The 24,235-nt window shown below is 42.9% G+C and overlaps 1 protein-coding gene across 1 annotated transcript in view; it reads left to right on the top strand.

Moving 5' to 3' along the window:
- LOC139625734 (sodium channel protein type 2 subunit alpha-like) overlaps nucleotides 1-21,285 on the top strand; it is a 42,536-nt gene extending 21,251 nt beyond the window's left edge. Inside the window, exons 2-5 of the mRNA XM_071485913.1 lie at nucleotides 14,871-15,035; nucleotides 15,283-15,426; nucleotides 18,768-18,966; nucleotides 21,194-21,285. Of these exons, the coding sequence (XP_071342014.1) occupies nucleotides 14,913-15,035; nucleotides 15,283-15,426; nucleotides 18,768-18,966; nucleotides 21,194-21,285 (558 nt within the window). The 5' untranslated portion in view covers nucleotides 14,871-14,912. The remainder of the gene's footprint in view (nucleotides 1-14,870; nucleotides 15,036-15,282; nucleotides 15,427-18,767; nucleotides 18,967-21,193) is intronic.
- Nucleotides 21,286-24,235: the final 2,950 nt, after the last annotated feature.

Consider the following 24,235-nt stretch of genomic DNA (forward strand, 5'->3'; position numbering starts at 1 on the left):
ATTAAAACTACTTGATTGGATTTAGGAAAAAACTGTGATCTGGGTTTAAATAAGTTCTTTAATTTCTGTTGTCATGGTTACAATAATAACAATGGATAATGGATAATAGAAACAACATAAGCTGCTCCTGTCACATGGGAATCGAACACCGCTCTCCTGGGTCATATTCATCCATCCACCCCAACCTCCTCCTGACGTGGACTCTGTCGCTCTATAAACTACGTCACCGCACTTTTCCCTTTGCTCCTGTCATCATCACTACGACCACTAGATGTCACCTAGCAACAAAATCACCAGGTTGTCTGAGTGTTCATTCAGTCGGCGTTCCTGAGTGAATGTGGGTTGTGCTGGACTGTGTTAGATTCATTATACATTAACACATCAATCATCAATTCACAAAAACAGCAGTGATGAAGTGAATATTTGTTGTTCTTAATCTAATTATCTCAAAGCTGAACTCAGACACCCAGAGCTGATAACTTCTCAGAGAGGACGGATCAAACACACACATGCTCGCAGCGTGCACACGTGCAGACACATGCAAGGACACATAGCTTTCTATTTCTGTGTCTCTATCTCTTATTTCACCCTGTTGTTCTCTGTTTATCAATTCACTTCTGCTGAATTCAGTTCCATAACTGTATTTATCAGTCACGACTCTCACAGCTGTTTGCTCTCGTTGTGTTTCTGCACCAATGATGACTCCAGTCGGAAAAGCCTGAGTCTGTATCGGTTTGTTGAATTTCTGCAGAGGTTATCAGGCCACAGCGTCACTCTCCCCTCGTTGGGCTTCATCTCATCACTGTGTAAGACTAAACGACTCGTACATTTCATATTTCATATAGATGGACAGCTGGTGGCTTCACGTAGTGACGCACGTTTCCTTTCATTTCAGCTGAATGTAATGACTGAACCTGGTGAGGTGATAAAAAATACAGCGATAAAATGTGATGTTACACAATATATAAACAAGACATGCTAATGACGTGAAAGACGAGCAGAGGCTGAAGGCAAAGGAAGGAGGAAGGGATGAAGGAAAGGAGGAAAGAAAGGAAAACCAAAGGGAGAAGCAGGGAAGGAGGGAAGGGAGGAAGCAGGAGTGAAAAGGAAGAAAAGAAGACAAGGATGCTAGAACTGAAAGAAGGACGAAAAAGTCGATTAAAAATGAGGCAATGCAAACACTGAGAATAAAAAAGCACAGATTAATCTTTACCTTAAAGTTTGAACCTTTTTCCACATTAAAACACCCGACCTATGTTACACCTGCTGGGTTATGTGGCGACGTCACCAAACTCCGTCTTTTGTAACTGTTTGGATTGAGAAAATTTACATAGTGCACATTTAATTTGTGTGAAAATGAACATGTCCGATATTTAAGATCAGTGTTTCTTTGAAATGTTCCAGCAGTTGATTTGTTACCTGTTAAATGTTGTATTAATTCCTTCTAATTTAATTCTTTAAATTAGTTGGAGGTTTGTGCTTTCGGTTCGGTTGAGTCTCCTCTGTTACTGTCTGATGGGGATTTGACGACATCTATAAAACACTTTATCTTCAACACGACCTTGACCAGAATATGAACTGATATCAGCTCCTCTGTGTGTGTGTGTGTGTGTGCGCGCTCTAATAACCACAGCCAACACACTCAGAGGGGACACTTACTGAGAAAGTGGAGATAACTAATATGGAAATTACGATACGACATGATGTGTCTTTGTGTGTCTGTGTGAAAACCTGCCCTCAACGTCTCGATCAACAACCTTCCTGCGCTCTACATGCACAAACACACACAGACACACAACCTCAGATCAGAGAAGTGAAGCCTTCACACGTCACTGCTGTTGTTTTTGCTCTTATATTGTAGTTTTTACACCACTGTATTTTTCTGACAGCTGAAGTTTCTTTGCAGACGATAACTTTAAAAACTTATTGGAGCTTACTAAATTTTTCTAGTGTTTTATCTGAAGTGTTGATATATTTGTGGTTTTAAGAACCAAAAACCATCTCAGTGTAGTTTAACATCTCTCAGGCTTCTTAGCCAATCAGAAGAGAGGCTCAGAGTCTCTCTTCTGATTGGCTGACTGTCTTCTGTGCTATCGAATAAATATATAGCAGATTTCAGGTAAACAACTAAATCCTGCAACATTGTATGATGTGTCCAGGTGGGCAGGGCTTGGGGCATGGCTGAGAGTGGTGACTGCTTTGTTGTGACATCACAAAGTTAGAGACATCCTGACGATCCCGATGGTCAATAACATGCACATTCTGACGTTTTCAAATTCTGCTTTTATGACCTATAAAAGCCTTAAAATGCAGGTAAATAGTGTTTAAAATCCAGTTGAAGCTGCTTTACTTCACCACGGAACAGCTTGAGTAGCACTGTGTGAATACGGGAGAGGACCATAAAGACAGCAGCAGGTGATACACAGCAGGGAGGACTTGATGTTAACTTGTAGAGAGCTCCACGCCGGCCGGCAGAGGACTTTAAGGTGAAGTCAGTGGCGTCAGAGCGGGCGATGCCAGAGGACTCGCTGAGCTAATGAGTCAGGTTGGCTCAGTGTGAGGAGTGGGCCTGGACTGTCTGCAGCCTGAGCAACAACAAAGCACAATGAACCAACTACTGGCAGTCAGGGACAATCAGTCAACCCCGCCGAGAAGCAGAAAAGCACCTTCAGCAGCAGACTGATCCAACTCCCTCTGACGGGCTGGGACGCAGGAAGCCAATTTAGGGCCAAACAGTCTGAAAGCAAGAAGAGAGGAGAGAGCAGAGCCTTGTTAAAAACCTTCGAGATCACAAGCTCCCCAGTATCACTCGCTTCAAAAACTAGAGAAAGTGACTTTATGTAATCATCCATTTACAGACTGATGGATTTAAGACAATGATGCTTTACAGTTTTTCTTTGAAAGACGAGGAAATGATTCAGAACAGCATGTGTCTGTTGGTGCAGCCAGAGACACACAGAAGAGTCTAAATCTCTGTCTTTCTTCTTTTCCTTATTTATGGGTTTATCTCTCTCTAGTTTTGTTGCACTTGACTGTTTGTTTTGCTGATTTGATGGTCTCACCACTCTTTTGCTGTGTGGTGAGATCAGGACTGAGTCTTATAGCAGCTTCCATCTTGGATTCGTTTCCCAGTTTGCACAATACCTGTTTAAACTGAAACCAGACACTGTAGAAAGTAAACAATTATTGTGTAATGCATATTTGAAAAAGGCCAATTGTCTACATGTTGTACTGTCCCACCAAACCAGTGAGAGGCTTTTATTTTGACTCATTTATAAAAAATGGTTATGAGCTAACCAGGAATGTCGTTAGTTTTGCAGGTGTTTCATAAATCAATGTATTGGACAAATTCAAATTATGGACCCCTGACTGTCCTGTAACAAACGAGGTCACAGGTCGTCTGTCAGCAGGTCACTATGACCCGTCGTTAGGTTTTGTTGCTAGGCGACATCTAGTGGTCGTAGTGATGATGACAGGAGCAAAGGGAAAAGTGCGGTGACGTAGTTTATAGAGCGACAGAGTCCACGTCAGGAGGAGGTTGGGGTGGATGGATGAATATGACCCAGGAGAGCGGTGTTCCATTCCCATGTGACAGTAGCAGTTTATGTTGTTGTTATTGTAACCATGACAACAAAGATCGTCTATTGTTGAGGAAGTACTTATTTTAACCCAAATCACCATTTTTTCCTAAACCTAACCAAGACACGACCGTTATTATGGTAACCGTGGTGACGAAGGCAAATACGCTGCTCCATGACCCACAGGAGACCTCCTATTGGTCGAGGTTGATAAAAAACGACCTGTATGGTTGTTCAGGTTGGAGGACTAGTTGTGGAATGTCATTAGTTTTGCAGGTATTCCAGAAATCAGTACTGGACAAATGAAAATGACGACCTCATGGAAAATTCATTGTTCAGGATGAATCCTCCAGGAGCCATCAGTGTCTATACAAACATTTCATGACAATCAATCCAGTGTTGTTGAGATATTTTAGTTAGGACCAAAGTGTTGGAGCAACCAACCTGTGACTGGTCCATCCCCAGAGCCAAGCTGAATGAAAACCAGTCTGCACAACAAGATAATGACAAACTGTATCTGACTCTGTTTGTCAGAGATGTTAGATGATGAACTGCAGGTAACACAAAAATACACCCTCACTGAAAAATGACCCTGTATATATACTAAGGGGCAAAATAAAAACACCATACAGTTTAATACATTCCAGTGCAGCACCACCACAAACATCACTCTGGAGTAACAACACCACCTGTCTGAGGTAAAAACTTGTCGTTACAAGCTTTCAAAAGGCGTCCGTGGAGGTGTGAAGCACTGTCGTCCAACTCGGAGCTTCAGCGTGACGCACGGAGGCGGCGTCATGTCAGGGTCACCCCCCCTCCCTCTTTCCCCATCCTCCCCTCTGCTCACCACCCACCCCCACCCACCCTGAAGCCAAACGGTCCCTGTGGTCCTCTGCCAGCTCAGCTTGGCTCTCTGCCTGATATCGGTGAATCATTTCCTGTGCCGGGCAGCCGCTCGGCTCCGATCTCAACAGCAGCAGCACGGTGACAAAATGTGTTTTCTCCTCTCAGGCTAATTGAATTGAAGGTGCTGCATATTCACTGCTGCTGCTTCTGGACAGCAGCGTCCTCTGAGGAGAGGTATTTCCGTGAGAGTTTTCGCTCTCCATCACTGCGCTCTGACAGGACACTGCTTTTAGAGAGAAGCAAAAGAGCTGATGGGATTGCTCCTCAGTGATGCCACATCTGCTGAGAGCTACTCCCCTTCATCCTCATCTGGTTGATTTGGAGGGATTCTGGTGACAAAACTGTAGTGAGCACAAAAAGAGTTCAAATGTAATCAACCTGCAAGTCAAGGTCAGAGAGCGCGGTGCATAACTAATATACCAGACTAGTATCACTTGGAATTACGTCCATATTGGAAGATTTACAACCACTGCGAACACTCAGTGCTGCAGCAAGTACTGTAGCCTGTATGTAGCCTGGTGAAAACTAAGGGTCTGGACATGTTTGTCGACCCACATGCCATAAGGTGAGTTGTTGATCGCTGCAGATGTTTCAGTACACAAACACTGAACAGGAAAACAGGAAATAAACCAAGCTAACTAACTTTGGAAGATATTATATTAAAGCTCCATCCAGTCTAAAGGTAGATGTCCATGTGTTTGTGATTATAAAGCAGGTCTAGGTTCTATATTAATACTGTGAAAGTATCAAAGCCTCAGTCCACAGAGAAATGCACACAGCCTGTATTCAGAAACTGAGCCTTAAAACCAGCCGTCAGGACTTCTGCAACTTTGTGATGTCACAACAAAGCAGTCAGATCCTCTCTTCTGATTGGCTGACTGATCTGTTGTTACTAGAGCTCCAGAGAGAAGCCTGAGAGAGGAGATGTAAAACTACACTGAGATGGTTTTTGGTTCTTAAAACCACAAATATATCTTCTGATGGAGATCAACACTTCAGATAAAACACAGAAGAAGAGTAAAATATGGAGCTTTAAAGTGGACCTTCTGTTAAATATTTCTATTTTACGTCATTGGTTATTATTTATTAAGACTTTGGAGCTTTGGTTTGATCAGATTTAATGACAGTGCTTCTGCCACACGCTGTAAGCAGACAGTCTATCATCTGTCATCAACCTTCATTTGCATGTGATGAAAACAAACTGACAAAACTGAGAGTGAACAGCTTTGTAGAATCCATGCAAAGGAAGCTCTGACGCTCAGTCAAACACAGATACATGTATTAGTGTTGATTCTGTCCTGACTCTCAAAACCAGTGAACCTGTCTCTCCCTGATCCTGAATTACAGCTCGATTAGGACTCAACATTTTGTGCTAACGTGTCATCAGTTTTGCCGTCAATGATCCTCTGTAGTTTCCACCTGAGCTGCTCAGTCTCCAGCCACCGACTCCGACACCAGAGACACACACAACAACATGTCACACGTTTACTGTTTTAGTTTTTACTTTTCAGAATAAGGTTTGTAGAAAAGATCAGTGTTTCAGTAGCTTGACCTTAAGTGACAAACATGCTTCAGACATGTTGCAGCAACAACAGAGAGAGAGAGAGAGAGACAGAGAGAGAGAGACAGAGAGACAGAGAGAGAGAGACAGAGAGAGAGACAGAGAGACAGAGAGAGAGAGAGAGTTTGTAGCTTGCCAGAGGTTAGGAGAAAGGCTTGGAGGAGAAAGAAGCAAGCCAAGCGTACGGCCATTTTGCCACACACATACACACACACAAAGACACACACACAAACACACACACAGCAGGAGGACCAAAGAGGCACACACTGCATCTGATGAATAGCTGAAATGGTATGGAAATAAAGGAGGACAGAATATGCACGCACCTATGCCAAGCACATGGCTATACACACACACACACACACACACACACACACACACACACACACACACACACACACACACACACACACACACACAGAGGAGGCAGGAGTGATGAATGCATGAAAAAAAAAAAGGAAATAAGGACCAGCCACTGCTGTAATTCACTTAAGGAACATTCTGTTGTCTTCTGGACCACTTACAGTTTGACTTAATTTCAGTAGATGTTTCTGGTGTGTGAGTGCTGCTGGAGTGACTGAAGGAACCCACAAACCTTTTTAAGTAATTTATGACCATGTTATACCACATGACAGTCGAGAGATGACAGGAAGCAAGGGGAGAGACAGACAGCAGCAAAGTCAGGGACAGAGCTTTGTTGTATGTTGCAGTTCATGGTCGACTCCTTACCCCCATTTGACCACCAGCACACCCACATGTCCACATACTTATGGCCAGTCTGTGTGGAGTCTGAGATGTGATGCATTTGGAGCGTGGTTAAGCACCGCCGAAATTTAGCTCCAGTTCTGGTCTCCAAGGTTTGCAGAGGACAGTGGAAACAACAGCAGACGCCGGGGGAACAGCTTTAAGTTCAGCTGTGGGTCAGTGGCTCCTGTGGTGGAGATGAGCCGTCTTTACCTCGATGAGACGTCACTGTCAGTCTCTGATGTAGATGTTGTTCTCAAAGTTCACTCAGAAAAACAGAGTTGATGGAGAGAGGAGAGAATTCAAACTGCAGCAGTGGGAACAGCGAACACCTGGTCAGTGCCTCCATCATCACGTCACATCGTTTGTGCCCAGGTCACAAAGCCGAGCCATGATGCTGTCGTGCTTTAGTTATATCGTTTTTTATTACGGAGAAAAGATTGATTTTCATTTGTGTTAGTGTGATTTTGTGTGTTAGATTTTGTGTTGATATGTGGACCTTTAATAAAAAAGTTTGTGCCTGTAACCAGATATTTCTCACTGTCATTATGTTGACGCTCTGGTGTTGCCTTCTAATCTTAATGGATGTTTGCAGCTTTTTCTGGATTCTGCCTTTTACAGTTAAAGTCTTTGTTCAGCTGAAGACTCAGTTCTTTCAGCAGAGTTCTTGTTTTCTTGTCAACCATTAGTCTTTCCTCTTAAATCCAGCTTTATAAGCATTTGTGACTCTGACTGAACTAAGGTTTTATTTTAACAAATCTTTATAATATCACATTTTTCCTCTAATCAGCATCATTGATCAGATCTGAGGATGTGACATCTCTAAACTTTGTTGCAGCCGCTTTCTTTTTTGTGAGCAGAAGCTAATTTAATATTTTGGGTTGGTGCTATGTTCAAGGACTCTCTGACACCTGTGTTTTGATTTTTGAATCAGTAATGTTGGCTAATGTTTACTGTCTAAGTAAACATTCAGTGCATCATGGGTAACAGCTGACAGTCTGTGATCAAGCAACTTTATCGTGATTGAAAATAAAACAAGACTTAATGTAAACCTAAATTACTGGTGTGTGTCTTGGTTGAGTAAATTTATCAGCTGATATATGTCTGCATCAAATATAGTGTAAAAATGTGTGTATATGTGTGCACAGTACATGTTTTATGCTTGTCAATAAAGGTGCCTTCACTTCATGTTTATATTGCGGGACAGTCGATGGTGAAAGGCTGACTACATGAAATATGCAGGAAATTAATGTGAGGTGTTATATGGCTGCAGGTTTATGGAAACACACTCTGAGGCTGACGCTACTTTAAAAGCTGCAGCATCTGTCTGCATATTGGTGCTTCATTGTGTCTGTGGCTCTGCATGCACATTTGCATGTGTGTGTCCTTCCTGAGGGCGATGCTTGTTTGGATGGCGGGTCGTCTTTGTTGGTGTTTTGACCCAGAAATTCATCCAGTCTCCCTCTCTCTCTGTTTCATAACGTCTTCACTCCCGGTGTCTGTAGCTAAAGTCCGTCTGTTATTGTTCCTCATCCTACCCACATCAAACCATTTCACTTTGTGTTGTGAGTGATTTCAAGTTTCTGTTTGCCCTTAAGCAAGGCAGCTGACTGCTGAATTAGGAGGAACCTCCGTGGTTATTATCCACCACTAAGAACCAAGTTGGAGCTTGATTAAAGGTTAAATGAGTTGTTCTAGCAGCAACATTTCTGCCTGTTTGGGCACTTCATGAAGATGTAAAACGTCGAGCTAATCTTGGCTAAACCGTGATCTGCATGCACAACATCCTCTCAGGGTTTATCATCTCTTGGCTGGAACACAACAGCAGAGATGAGCCTTTAAACGTGAATGTCTGTCGCTGTCTGACTGACTGAGTGATGAAGTTACACCATTGGTCGACCGACCAAGTGTTGGTCATTTACAGGCCGTGTCGCCAACGTAGCATCTTTGTTGATAGACTTTGTGACTTTTCAGACCCTTTTAGTAAGTTTTTTTCAAATAAGCACCAAGCAACAAATCTAGTGACTTTTTGGGCAAACATCACCCACTCTCTGTAGAAGAGAGTCACCACTAATGTCCCATGAGAGCGACTGAGTGGTTTTCCCTCCGCAGGCATACCTCTCTATGCTGACCACACGGTAGCTGACGTGAATGAGCTTCTAACTTTACAGTTTAATTTTACAGTAAATATATCTGAAATCACAGAACAGTCTTTGTCTTTAATTTGGTGATTTTGTCAGATGATGATGTGTACAATGGTACATAATGCTTGGTTAGTGACCATTAGTTGTACACTACTTTTCATAATGCATTGTGGGATACTATGAGTGCACTACATATGGTATAATAATTCTCACTATACATTTGGACAGCACTACAAAATGCAACTCACTGTATAGTGGACTATGGAGGAAGTAGTGAGTGATTTCGGACACAGCCGTGGTCTCAAAGGGTCAAACTTGTTCCATTGTCTGACAACAGAAACAGAAAAGCATGTAAATGAGAACAGCTTTATTGTGAATTCAGCTGTATTGAAATAAAGTATATGTGAACACAGAGGGGAGGAGAGAAGCAAATAGATAAAGAGCTGACACTAGGTAGAATAAAATTACGATCGATAAAGTGCATTTTTTCCTGATCATCCTATTACAGTCTTGATGCTGTGCAGCATAAAGGAATACTAGCATTAAGCATGTTGTAACCAACACTTTCCTAAATGCAACACAGAAGACTCCAGTTCAGCAGAGTTCAGTCTTTATTAAAACCTAAAGGTCTGGTTAACAGAGCGAGTAGCAAACAACAACACAACGAGTAAGAAAACAAAAAGAAACATCATTAAAAACCGTGAAATCAGTGAGAAGACGCTCTGAGGGCGAACAGATCTGAAACTGTCTGTTCAGTAATGTGATGTTTGTAGCAACTCGTCCTCCTTCAGCCTGAAGCTGAGGGAAGAGGAGGGAACTCAGAGTTTAAGGGTCGATTACTGTCTGATGGAAGGCTGGTGTGAAGCACATCAGTCCTTTCATACCTTCAGTGTCACTCAGAGCATTCTCGACTCTAAGTTCAGTAAACCAGCAAGTCATAGAAAACACATTGTGAGATCTCAAATAAGAGTCATTTGTCCAAAAAGAGCAAAAAATGTGGTCTTTTTGAGAAAAGAAAGAGGAGAAGGAATTGAATTGATAGTGGAAAAAAAAGGAGGAAGTGGAAAAGCAACAAGGAGGTAGAGAAGTAGAGGAGAAGGTAAGGAAGGAAAGGACGAGTTGGAGAAGTAAAAGGAGAGGAGGTAGGGGAGAAAAGGTGGGCAAGATAGAAAGTATGGCAAAGAAAGAGATAAGTGAGGAGAAGAAAAGGAGGAGGTAACGTAGGAAAAGAGACGGTTTGGAAGAAAGGATAAGGTATATAAGGTGTAGCAAGGAACAAAGTCGAGAAGGAAATGAGGAGTTGTGTATGGAGGGGAGGAGGTATGAAAATAAAAGATGAGGTCAGAAATGAGAATGGGAAAAGAAGATTTATGGAAGTAAAGGAGAAGACAGGAAAGGACATAAGAACTAAGGAAAATCTATAATTCACCAACAGCAGGAGCATGACGCAGGTTTTCCTTTCTGCTTGACTTTAATGTGGTCTAAACGTTAGCGAGGTACCGTGAAGTCGGAGGTTCCCGGCTGGTATCTGGACAGTTGGACATAAAACTGGACTGACTTCTCCTGAAGTAAAACGCAGGTACATGATTCTGTCAGAAGGCTCGTGGACACCGTCCTATGGTCTGACAGGTTCCTCAGAAGCTGACCAATGAAATGCTGCTTCGACTGTACCGAGATGAATCATTCATAAAACAAGTGCGTCTGACTTTGTGAGGACTGCATACTCGTACTCTCTTCAACAAGTACAAACCTTTAGCATTTCTGGCAGGCACATTATCCTGGAGTCCTCACACTGCAGCACTTCTTCTTCTTGTTTTATTGTGCCGTTAGACTGAATGACTTCTTGCCACCAGATATCACAGCTGCTCTTCACACTGGCACTTATGCCCACCATCATCGTTACCGCCAACCTTTTTTTTAAAAAAGGTTATGTATACGGGAGATTTGAGGGAAAATATGTAAACGGGAGAACAGTGGGAGAGAAGAGTAAAATGTGGGTGGATCCCGGGAAAAACAGGAGGGTTGACAGGTCCCGTACCTTTAAATGAGGTTCAGACCTGGAGAGCGAGGACGTTTGGTCTGGTCCTCACATCATCAAAGGGCTGTTTCATGGTTAGTATTGAGGTTGAGAGTTAACTTCCCTGTGATTTTTGAATAATTTAAATTGATCTTATATTTTATATTATATATAACATCTGTGGATCTTGTTTGTTCGATGATATTGACACTACTTTTTCTTCACATCATGGATGTTATATATGGACTGAAACGCTGTTGTTAAGACGAAGAAATTCTGTGTTGCTGAAATGTCTTTTTCTGCTTTTCTGTCCTTTAGTCAACTCATTACCCCGAAATCTGTCTTGCCACTTTGGGAATGTCTTATGTCAGCAGGGAGGTACAAACGAGTGTGTACGTGACCAAGTGTTGGAGCAGAATGGAAACCAGGACTGAACAGCTCATCAGGAGCTACTGTACTCGACATACGTGTGTGTGTGTGTGTGTGTGTGTGTGTGACTGAGTGGATGACAGCTTTTGATAAGAATGGAAAACAGAGCTAGATTTTCCTTTGATGTGGACACACACACACACATGGATCCACACCTACACACACACACACACACACACACACACATGCACACTTCAGAAATCAGATTTGGGAGCTGTGAAGAATAAATGCATGAAGGGTTGAAAAACGAGGCCTGTCTAATCATTCAATTAGGATACAAGGCAGATGGTCTGGACACACACACACACACACACACACACACACACACACACACACACACACACACACAGACACACACACACAGACCTGTTACACACTCACACTTTGTCAGTTTTGCTCTCTTCGAACTCTGGCAACATAATACAAGTGACTGTGTGTGTGTGTGTGTGTGTGTGTGTGTGTGTGTGTGCGTGTGCGTGTGCGTGTGTGTGTGTTAACATTAACAGTTTGATGATCTCCCTGCAGATTAACCTTTTGCCCAATGTGGCCAAAGTATGTGGACACTTGAACATGTTAAACACGTGACTGAGGCACCTTGATCATTAACCTGCTGCTCCCACAGCCTCCGCTCTCCTGGTCCCAGTCTCTCCTCCAGATGTTGAACCTGCTGCAGAGGTTTACTCCCATTCACACACCTCATCAGCTGGTGATGCTGGTGATGAGGTCTGTGCTGGGTTGGGTCGAGGTCAGAGGTCTGAGCAGACCAAACTGTTCCTCCACTCCAAACTGGGAGGATCATTTCTTCATGGAGCTTTGCTTTGAGCTCGGGGGGCAGTGTCATGTTGAAACAGGAAACGGACAAAGGAAAAGTGTTGACACAAAGCTGGAAGAACACTGTCATCCAAATTACTATTGTATGCTCCCCCTCACTCCACAAGATCCAGATGAACAGTGTTTGGACAGACGCGTGCAGGCTGGAGCGTGCAAAACATCAAGCATAAAACATAAAACTGATTTAAAAGACGAGGCTGAGCCACTACAATTCGCACAATCTAACGTGCCTGACAATTATTATCGACAGTCTGACACATTGTATTAGGCCCATCACGCACAGTGTTTACAACCCTGTGTATATACAACTAAATTGGGACAGCAAATGAAATCGGATCATGTTTTCTCTTCTCATCATGAAAGTACTGATACTGAATGAGTCAGTAAAATGTTCACAAATGTGTTTGTTTTCCACCAAAACATCAATATACACGTACAGTGACTCCAGCATTATCAGACTGTTCTGTGGTTTTGTTCAGACTCTCACAGCTCATGGTTCAGGTTCAGGAATGACTGAAAATTTAGATCAGATTAGATTAGATTAGATCAGAAAGTCTTTATTGTCCCTGAGGGGTAAATTGATTTAGTAGTCAATACAACCAATCATAAATAGAATAATACAATAAATAGAAACATCCATTTAACATACAGTAGAGTTCACCATCATAAGTGAGAGTAAGATGTGATGAGATGAAGTCAGTGTTGGCCTCAAAAGCCAGAAAATTGTAAAATCTGGTTGTAGGAGCTTTATTATTTATTTCCTGCTGCATTTTCCTAAATTAAATTACAACACAGTGAACCTGGGGTGATTTCTGATGTTATACAGAAAAACTGGACATAAGACATGGGGTGGAGGGAGGTGGGGGCCCTCACCAGTCTCTGTGCATGGTTACTGCAGCCATGCACCGAGACTGGTAAGAGAGCAATGCTGAAATATTAACTAGAGTCTGGCCTTGAAGGCCACTTAAAAGTAATCAATGAAGTCTTCAATGCTGAAGGAAACCAGTGTGGTGATGTCTGGCAGCACTGTACCAATGGTTTCTGTTTCAGACCTGATAAAACTGAACTTGTCCAATCATAAGGAAACATCAGCTCGTATGATAAGTTCTGCATCTGAAACTCCAAACTGATTTTTTCAGATGTTTCTTAGATGATAAAAACTTGACAGAATAATAATGTCGTTAATATAATCAAATACTGGCTCAGAATTTAGTCAAGTCAAGTCACAGTTTGAGGCAGAATCCTTGTTGCCGTGACAGATATTTGTGTCTCTGTCTCTGAGCCATGAAAATGTGACTCCGCTCTCGGTGTTTGAGGTGTGGCTGTGCTTCATCAGGTCGGAGTTTTACAGTCTGATTGCTGCCCTTTCAGAGGGTCCGAGCGGTTGCTGAATGATGTGCGAGGTGAGGCTGTGGGCCGCTGTCTCAAAGGACGTAATCATTCTGCGAGTGAAGAAGCCATTCAATCACGCCTCCGTCCTGACGCCAGGCACTCCAGGAACTCGAATCAAACGCTCCTCATCTCATGAGTCAAGGATTCAAAATATACTCAACAAGTGTTTTACCCGTCAGTTCTAGAGTGGTGAATTTTTTAAAGGGGAAAACCAGGGTTATTCGATCTTTTTATTATCATCAGCTATTCTCCTAAAATACTCAGACCAACAGTGGATGTTTCCTGCATCTCAGTGTCCCTACTCCATCATCATAAAATATAAAACAGACAAACTGTTGCATGAAGTGCCAGTAAAAGCTGCTCTCCAGAGAGTAAAACAAATATATTGACTGTCTTTGTTGTTATAAAAAAAGTTACACACTGCAAAACTGCTGTGGATCCTCTATGTGTTTTTATGTTTTGTGGCTCAGGGAATAAACACCTTGATGTTGTAGTATCTTAGTACCTGCTGATCCGGGGGGATCGGGGGGTGGGGGTGGAGGGGGTTACCTAACCACAACGTCCCCAAATTGAGTCCAGGGGTTGTGTTGCATGGCAACCCACCCCCTTTTCTCTATCACCATGGCAAAAAAAACCTTACAGCGCCCCTACTGAGGAAGACATACCAGACCTTGGTTGTCATGGTTACCACAATAATGGTCAAGGCTTGGTTAGGTTTAGGAAAAGATGGTGATTTGGGTCAAAATAAGTACTTCGTCAATAATAGATGATCTTTGTTGTCATGGTTACAATAATAACAACGAACGGTCATGGATAATAGAAACAACATAAACTGCTACTGTCACATGGGAATCGAACACCGCTCTCCTGGGTCATATTCATCCATCCACCCCAACCTCCTCCTGACGTGGACTTTGTCGCTCTATAAACTACGTCACCACACTTTGCTCCTGTCATCGTTACTACGAGCAACAGAACCTAACTATGGGTCGTGGTGACCTGCTGAGAGACGACCTGTGGGCTCGTTTGTTACAGGACAGTCTCAGCAGAAGAAGTGGTAGTGTTGTAGAAAGGCAGCCTGGGAAATGTAGGAAACTGCTCAATGAAGAAGGAAAGGATGAACACTGATGGGACTTTGGTTAAATTACAAGATTAAAACTATCAACACATCCACGATTTTGCAGGAACTCAGAACATTTGTACTTTTTAAGCTGAAGGTTTCCTGACTTCAGCCCCGTGTTGATGCCTCCTGTGTCTGGTCTCTGCAGCTGGTATACTGGGCCAGTCAGCAGCAGGATCAGGATGAGAAGATGGCTGGCTGTGTGTTTCCAATGGGACCAGAGAGCTTTCAGCGCTTCACGCCGGACTCCCTGGCGGCCATCGAGCAGCGCATCGCCCAGGAGGAGGCCCGACGCAACAAACACTACCAGGAGGTACATACACACACACACACACACATACACACACACACCCCAGGAGGCGTTATTATTATTATTATTATTACAAAAAATAATGGAAACAGGAATCAGAAAAACTGAAGAGGGGTAAAACCTGACTAAAATAGAGGGATGTGGGGCAGCTTCTGCAGACAGATGTGAGATATTTCAGAGGTAGTGATGCTCTGGTGATGTGTGTGTGTGTGTGTGTGTGTGTGTGTGTGTGTGTGTGTGTGTGTGTCAGGACCTGGGCGACGTGGAGCTCCCCCAGCCCCGGCCCGACCTGGAGGCAGGAAAACAGCTGCCACGCATCTTCGCCGACATCCCATCTCATCTGGTGGGCGTTCCCCTGGAAGACATCGACCCATACTACTTCAAAGACCAGAGGGTACGTCACCCAGCGAGGGAGTGTGTGTGTGTGTGTGTGTGTGGGTGAGTGTGTGAGTGTGTGAGTGTGTGTGTGAGTGTGTGGATGAAGGCTTTTGGAAATACCCCCTTTTTTCTGTGGGAGAATCCCTGGAAGATAAATTGACTCTTTGGTAGCCTAGTTCACTGAAAACCACAGGGTAGGTGTGTGTGTGTGTGTGTGTGTGTGTGTGTGTGTGTGTGTGTGTGTGTGTGTGTCAGAGAAAGTGTGTCCCCTCTCCCCTTTGCTCTGCCACTGTTTCTCTCAGCTCTGTCCTGTTTAAACTCCTGATTTCCACCTGGTCCTAACGTCTGATCTCTACCTGACTTTGTTTTTTAACATTTCGTTTCATTTAAAATCCAACACTTGCAGGAGAAGTGGCTGTTTTCATGTTCCATCCAAAGGCAGATGTCATTTTTCCTTGACCGAGTTACAGCAGCTTATGTTAATACTCATTCTGCAGAAGCATGACTCATGCAGGAAAATAAATGTGCATTGGTGCATTGTGTCGCACAATGAGACCTGAATTGTCATTGCTAGGTTTTCCACACATGGTGCTCACCTGTTCCTTTTATGGTTAAATGACAGTGCAGTTGTTGATGCGTGTCTGTTGGACCGACACCGACTTGTGTTTGTGATCCAAACACAAGGTTGTGATTATCGAGGTTTACAGGAGCCTTGTGTCCTTGTTATGTTGCCTCCAGTAGATTTATGACAAATTATGCAAAAGGTTTTGATTCAAACTAAAATAGGGAAACTTAGCTTGTACTGGGAGGCATTTACTTTTGGTAAAGGAGAAGATTCGGCCAATGGCATGTTCGAAATTTTTCATATGTGTTTTTAAAATCTGTTGCCTAATTAAAAAACGTTACACAACAGAAACCCAGTATCCGGGGCCTTTTATTATTTTATAATTGCACAAAACAGAGTTGTCAAGCAGTGAGGATGATCATGTGGTCATCAGATATGAAAACCTCTTCAGGTCAGCCTCAAAACGCTGCAACGTATGAGACCATGGTCAACAGCCGAGCTGCCTCTTTGCCCAGGTCATGGCTGCAGTGTAATCACCTTGAAACTCATTTAATGAGCCACCAATTTATTAGCTTCTCAGACGACATTTTGGATGATGACATTTCTCAATTTTCCAACAACTGTCCAAATGCTTTTGATGGATTCGAAAAAACGCTGAAAATCGCACCTGTTCTGAAAACTTGAATGATGGCGTTGGTGGCGTTCAGCTCAAGTTTAAGATGATAGAGAAATGACTGAAGGGGGAGAGAGGCAGATAGAAATGTTGATGTAGTTTGAGGTAAAATTTATAATTTTGAGTTGAAGAGGAGACAGATGCAAAGAGATGCTCAAAGATCATCTAATGTTGAGGAAGAACTTATTTAACCCAGATCACCATCTTTTCCTGAACCTAACCAAGACATGACTGTTATTATAGTAACCATGGTGATGAAGGTCTTGGATCAGGTGCCAAGGTGCAGTACACCTGTCGCTGTAGGGGTGGTATTTCAGGAGACACTGCTGTGGGTCGTGTCAGAGGTTGAAGGTCGTTCAGGTTGGAGGTTGGACGTGTCTGAGCTGGAGGGGGTCCGACCGCTCTGCTGAACGGTGCCATGTTAAAGTGAAAAAACAGAGGTGAGAGATGCTCTGTCGCAGAACACACAGCCCTCCTCTGCTTTCAGTGATCCTTTTTTTTCCTTTCTATGAAAAGAAAGCAAAAAACAGCAAAAAACCCGACGTGTTAGCGACTCATCCCCTGACTGGGACCAGCCCTCAGTCAGCTCTCTCTGCTCCACGGTGAAGTTTCTCTCAGGGGAGTTTCCTCACCCTCCTTCTCCGTTTCCCTCTCCCTCTCTCTGTGTTTAGCTCCGGTGTGTTTGTGTCCTCTGGGTTTTACTGAGGCATCCGGGGCGAACACACACAAACACACTCATCATGTGCATGGTTGTGTGCGTGGTGCCAGTTGGTCTGCAGGAACACTTTGAGCTTAAAACACAGTCGGCACCTCTGAGTCGATGTTCTTGTTCAGTTACACAAATGTTCACCTGAACTTTCCCTGGGGTTTAAACGGTCGAAGGCCCTGACAGGACCTCAGGTCTTTTTCCTCAGACTTACACAGTAGATCCAGTGGTTTACTTTGGCATTAACATTACATTATTTGTAAAGTGGTTAACCCTGTTTCCTTTATAAATGAATTTATAAAGTGCTGAGATATGAATGGTGAGGAAACAGCTGCAGTCTGGATCAGAGTTCACATCCTGGTGAAGTCCTGTGTATCTGATGAGGTCACGTCTACGAAAAAGCTTTGGCTAAAGTTGGAGATACATCATGGTTTGAATTAGTTTGTGTTACTATTGTAAGTAAGTAAATTCTCCTCTGAAAGTCACACAACAACGCAAACTAACTGAGGCAGCAGGAGAGCAGAAAGCCACTGAATTGCGTGCAGTAAAATTACTAATTTTGTGAATGGAGTCTGGTGGCTTTAAAGAGAGTGATATAATGACTGTTTCTGTAACAAAGGTCTAATCCTGTTCTTGATATTGTCAGATGATTATAATAACAGCACTTTTTATGGATGCAGTTTGATGTGGGCAAGATATTGATCATTATTGAACTGTAAACTGATTGCTTTTTTGATTTGTCTCTGTCAATCATTTACTCCCAAAAACATGGAGAAATAGGAGTTCTCATTTAATTGTTATTATATTACATGACAGACATTGTACGTTTACAGCATCATGTGATGCATATCGTCCAATTATAAAGCAAAAATTATTGTGTTTGATGATTAAATCATAAGGTAGTTAGTCAGCCCCGAAGCATGTGTCCTAATGAATTTCAAACCAGTGTTTAGAGACTAAATAACGTCCACGTTCACAGAGACTTCCTTCATCTGTCGGAGCGTGATTAATCCAAACATCTCTGCTGTCACACAGTGTAAATGTATTTAGTTTCACTGCAGAACGGCAGCGTCGCTTCCGAGCATAACACATAAATAACCTGTTTGATTCATCATTTATTAAATGGGAAATGCTTTATTTTGCAGGTCCTGTATTTTCCACTTTATGTCCTGGAAACTTTCCTCATTATTTCCTAAAAACCAGCTGGTATTTATCTGTAAATTATTAGGATATGTCCAGAAAAGAAAGTAAAGAATGTGTGTTTGTCTTCTTAGTCTGTTCATGAATTATTTCTCACCATGTTATTTCCCCTTTTTTTCAATACTTTCTCCATTTCCTTTATAAATGAATAAATATTGTACCTGTAAAATCAAGCTTTACCATTAACTGTGTTTCTCTCTTTTTGTTTTGCAGACCTTCATAGTCCTGAACAAAGGGAAGGCCATCTTCCGTTTCAGTGCCACATCAGCTCTCTACATCTTCAGCCCTTTCCACCCCGTCCGCAGAATCGCCATCAAGATCCTGGTTCACTCATATCCTTACAAACCCGCTCTGCCACTCTGCACGACGTCTCATCATCTGCCACCGGCCGCAGGGAAGTGGCCGCAGGGAGGTCAGAGGTCAGATGTCAGTTACTGGGCAGCATCCCTGCAGCCTGGAGGGCTTCAGTGTGTGTTGATGGATGGATGTGTGTGTGTGTGTGTGTGTGAGTGGCCGGGCCACCCTGATGGCACCATGGCTGAAAACATAAACAAACCGACGCGGGCTGGGCGGCTGGCTCCTCTCTGCAGGCGCGTGAAGCCTCGCCACTGTTTGTATCCCGGCAGCAGAGGCCTGATGAGGCAGTGAACTGTGGGATGCTGCTCGAGCTCTGAGGCGGGTTTGAGTTCACAGAGTAACCAGACAACACACTCTGGTCGTGTCACAGTTAAAGGGCCAGTGCACCAGTTTCACACATTACTAGTCGGGGTTGGTGTTAGTCATCCTGTGAAAGCTGTTATATAATGTCCAATGAGGCCCCGGGGACGAGCTTTATCTAATATCACTGGGATGAGGTCATAGTGATGTCATAGTGATGTCATCAATGTTATCTGAACTCGGGCTTGGAGACCACAAATGTTACAACTGCACTAAAAACTGGAGGTGTGGAGTTTGAATGACACCAGTGTTTAAAAGGCAGGGAGGGCCTAAGAAAAAGGTGGTGTCACGGTGCATTATGGGAAATGTAGGATTCAGTGTTTTTACTATATTTCAGCCTCTGTTGCTTAGATTTTTACTATTTTGGTTTACTTTTAGAGCCACAGCAATTAGTCACAATTACTCAATTGAAAGAAAATGAACTGGCCACTGTTTCAATGAATCATTTTAGTCATTTTTTCAAGCACAAACAAGAATTTAGTGAAAGTAAAAGTAAAAATCAATAACAGGTTGATTCATACAGGTTCTGGTAATGAAGAGTTTTTATGCTTTCTGTGCAGGTTCACCAGGTTATTAATGATTTATTAATGTGAGATGACAAAAGTCCATTAAATCAAGTGGAATTAAATTAAATTGTATTAAATTACTCATACTCAAAATGACATTTAATGACTCTCACTGAGGTTTTGCTTTAACCTCTAAAACATTACAAATAAGAGATTAAGGTTGTTTTCCACCTGAATGTCTCAGTATCAGAAGGTAAGCAGCCAGAAATGAAAAATAATGTGAAATTAATATGTTTTCCTCCTCCACTGATGACCTCCATTAAATAATGTTAATGTGGTTGACATAAAGTAAGGACTTATAAATATAAATATAAGTTTTTTATGGAATACAGTAAAAACAAAAATTAAACTAGGAGCAATATTTTCCCATATATCAAAAATACATGACACAGGCTCATACAGTTTTATTCATCTCACATTTTTTTCAACACTTTAACACTTTAACACTGAATCCAGCTCATGTAGATGCTTTAAACAAGACAGAAATCTCTTTACATCCTGAATCTTCTGAGACGAGTTTATACTGGATCCTACAGCTGGATGGTTTCCAGGCTCACGGAGAGGAATGATAGTGTGTTTACCAGTCATGTCAACTGGCTGTGTGTGTGTGTGTGTGTGTGTGTGTGTGTGTGTGTGTGTGTGTAAGAATCAGAGGGCTCATCCTGTTGGTCATATTTCTGAGCCAGATATCATCTTGAGCTGTCTGCTGAGCCATAAACATGACCAGTAAATATAACCCAGTCTTCATCAAGGTGGTCCCGACACACACACACACACACACACACACACACACACACACACACACACACACACACACACACACACACACACACAGGTTGTTACAGTAATCTCTCAGCTGACTGAAACTTGGGCTCTGCTCCTGGATGAACTCTGACCTCTGACCTTTGACCTTTTGTGCTTGGTGCTTGTTGGTTTCTTAACACCTGTCACCCACTGTCACCTGGGTTTAATGGATTATGCATAATGGATTTTCAAAATAAGACTTGCATCACAGAACACAGAAAAACTTGTTATAACTTTAGAATCTTTTCAAAATAAGACTAACATCACAGAACATAGAAAAAAAAACTTATTATAACTTTAGGATATTTTCAAAATAAGACTTGCATTGCAGAACACACATTATGATGTTAACCTCCTGTATTTAGAGTTAACTCCTATGAAGAGTTGAAATTTTATGAAAGAAATAATTTGACAACTTCCCCTTCTATAGTTTTTATATATTTGATTTATTACGAAAAAGAAAAAATATAATCATGACTCAAGGCATCAGAGTGATGTTAAATTCAAATCCAGATGTGCCTACAAAGACCTGACTGACCTCTGGACCTAAAGGCTCCAGCTGTGGGAGTCTGGCCCGCCGCCTGTCCCACGCCACACTCCAGCTCTGCGCTGGCGTCCGCCTCAGGCTCCAGACGTCAACATGACAGATATTACTTCACACCCAAAACTCAACAGCGCTCCCCCGACACACCCCCACCCCCCCACCCCCCTCCTCACCTCACACTCATCTATTTTTGCTGTGGGAGGCGGCTGCTGGTGTTGAGAGACGTCGAGCCGGCGGACACGCTGCTGTTGTCAGGGGGATAAGTGGGTGAAGAGGTCGGTGACGGAGGTGTGGCGCTGCTGATGTGCTGGGTGTGTGTGTGTGTGTGTGTGTGTGTGTGTGTGTGTTACAATAAAAGATACAACAAACATTAGAACAAGTGTGTGTGTGTGTGTGTGTGTGTGTGTGTTTGGGGGGGGGGGGGGGTAGCTGCTGTAAGAGTAGAAGTTGTGGTGCTGAAGTGGAGTTTTAGTGTGTGTGTGTGTGTGTGTGTGTGTGTGTGTTTTCTAAGTGTTTGTGTGCGATCAAGTGTGTTCTGGATTTCTGCCCAACCACACTGGCGCCACAGTGACAGGCTGTGGTGTGAGGTGGACACACAGACACACATATAGAAAGTTAGAAAACAAGCATTGTGTATTGTGTGCTTTGTTTTGAGGGTGGTCATTTTGAGCCCCCACTGCAGACACTACATATCCCACAGGGCCTTGCTCTGAAGGACACACATTCGAGTTTGTGTCCCATGAGGCCTTGCTCTGGGGCCCCGAAGCTGCCCTGCAGCCACCAGCTGTGTTGTTGTTGTGTTTTAATTGTGTTCATGTTGCACTGCTGCTTCTTGTTGCTGCACTGAGCTGCGTCAATGATTCACTGGCTTTGTGTTGAGCTGGAGCTGAGAGGTTTGGTTTGTCGTACCTGGTGGCTTTGGCTTGTGTGTTAAGATTGTGTATTTGTGCTTTTCTAACCAGAGTTGTTGTTAAGTCTTTTGCAGTCGTGTGTAACTGCAACAACATTAACAGCAAATATTTCGATATAAATCATAAGCCATGTTTTGCTTGTTTTTTTGTCACTTTGTGCCACTGATCAGCAGTGATTGTTGCCATGGAAACATGGCTCTTAGTAAAGACCAGCCTAAAACTACAGACGGGTCCCGCATCAGGTCTCCAGTCGAAATCACGAATCTTCATATGAAGACTTTACCTCTCAGTCTCTAAATGACACGTTTAAATAACACAGGATAAAACCATTTCACATTCAGACCCAATAAGCTGTTATATTCAGTGTGAGTCTGTTTGTGCGGCTCTGCAAGGTCACAGACTTAGTTTTTATTGTTCTGGGATTTTTCCAGGTCAAAACTTTAATCAGAGTCACGCCGCCTTATTTCCTCCAATCTGATTCAAGTCCAAGTCTCAAGGTTGCAGCTCTGCTTTCAGCAGTGTGTGTATAGTGTGGTTGTATTGTGTCAGCACTTAACACAGTGTTGGTGTTGTGTTGCTTACTTGGCAATCAGAAGTTGATAGTTAAAAATAGAAATATAGCAAATATAAAATATTAAATATATCAGGAGCAATGAGACAGTGAGTGTAGTGAGCAGTGTGATCGCTGCCTGTGGTGACCCTCCCTCTTTTTGTTAATGAGACAGATGATTGGCGAAAAAAATCTTTCACTTTCACTATATATTGATTACTATATTTACTATATACTATATTATATATTATACTACTATATATTCTATAATACTTGTGTGAATACCTTCTGATTCTTGTAATTGCAAACACACAAATACAGACAGGTCATTGGTCCGTTCTCTTCTGAATTTGTGCTTGCTGATGCATTTCCCCCCGGGCACCTCTTTCAAAATAAAAGCAGTCTGTGGAGCAGCTAGACCGATTCCAGAGGGAAACTAGAGGGTTTGATTTGAATGGGTTTGATGTGGGGTGAAAGAATAAAAGCTGACAGTAAGAAGCACAGTGTCCTGGTCTTTAGCTGATTGAACGTTATTGAAAGTTATTTAAGAGAGAAGAAGAAGAGATGCACAAATGTGGAAAGAAGGAGGAAAAAGTGAAGGTGGGAGAGAGAGGAGAGAGGAAGAAGGATCCCGCGGTGGATGTGGGAGGTGTAATGACATTATCGATATGGTGGCCTGGGAGGTCCATAACAGCAGGGCTATCATTACGGCATAATTAGCTCCTGGCTCTGTGGCGGTGGCGGTGGGGGGACATTTGCGTTGTTTGTCAATCGGTAACCATATTATCTCACCGCCTGCCACCGCGCTCCGGCAACATCATTACAGCCGGCACTCAATCAACAATTACCCCACCGCTCAAGCAACTTTCAGCTGGAGTTTGGGCCGCTTTCACACAGGGAGTATGTTCCTTCTGCCAAATTACAATAATTATGATTCATTTATAGCTGTGATTGACAGTTGAGCGAGTTCTCACAAAGTCTCTCCCACCTCGTCACGTGTAGCGCCGAACATGGCAGGTGAGGGTGATATTTAACATGTATTACTGCCTTCTGACAGTTTGGAAAGTTACTGCTCCCCATTATATGATGATTAGACAAGAGAGGGCCCTTTCTCCCATCGGTGCTGTTAATGGCATATTAATTTGCTGTATTGAATGTGGCAGGCGTCGGAGGGGAGCGCTGAAACACACATGCTAACTCGGCGCAGCACTTCGTCTTTATTTAGCCCTAATGGGAAATCAGTGAAAGGTGCTTAAAAAAAAAGCACATGTAAAAATCACTTTGGCATGTAGTCGACACACACACACACACACACACACACTGTGGCAAGAGACACTTTTTTTTTTTTTACATTTAGATTTCAGGCGTTCAGCTGACACTCGGCAGATTCTCGGTGAGGGAACAAGCCATAAAAGCTTCACTTCCTCGATCGCTGTCTTTGCACTGAGCACATTTCCATTTCACATTTGTGTTGATGCTTTTATCCACAGTGACTAAGAGCTGTAAATCATGAGAAAAGTACACTAAATTGACTGTGTGACTCTCTTTCTGGCTGTTATTATTCTCCATGCCAAACTCCGCCCACCTGC

Source organism: Trachinotus anak, unplaced genomic scaffold (genome assembly GCF_046630095.1).
Source record: "Trachinotus anak isolate AG129_WGS33_773 ecotype Australia unplaced genomic scaffold, CSIRO_AGI_Tana_v1 ptg000009l, whole genome shotgun sequence".
Taxonomy (NCBI): Eukaryota; Metazoa; Chordata; class Actinopteri; order Carangiformes; family Carangidae; genus Trachinotus; species Trachinotus anak.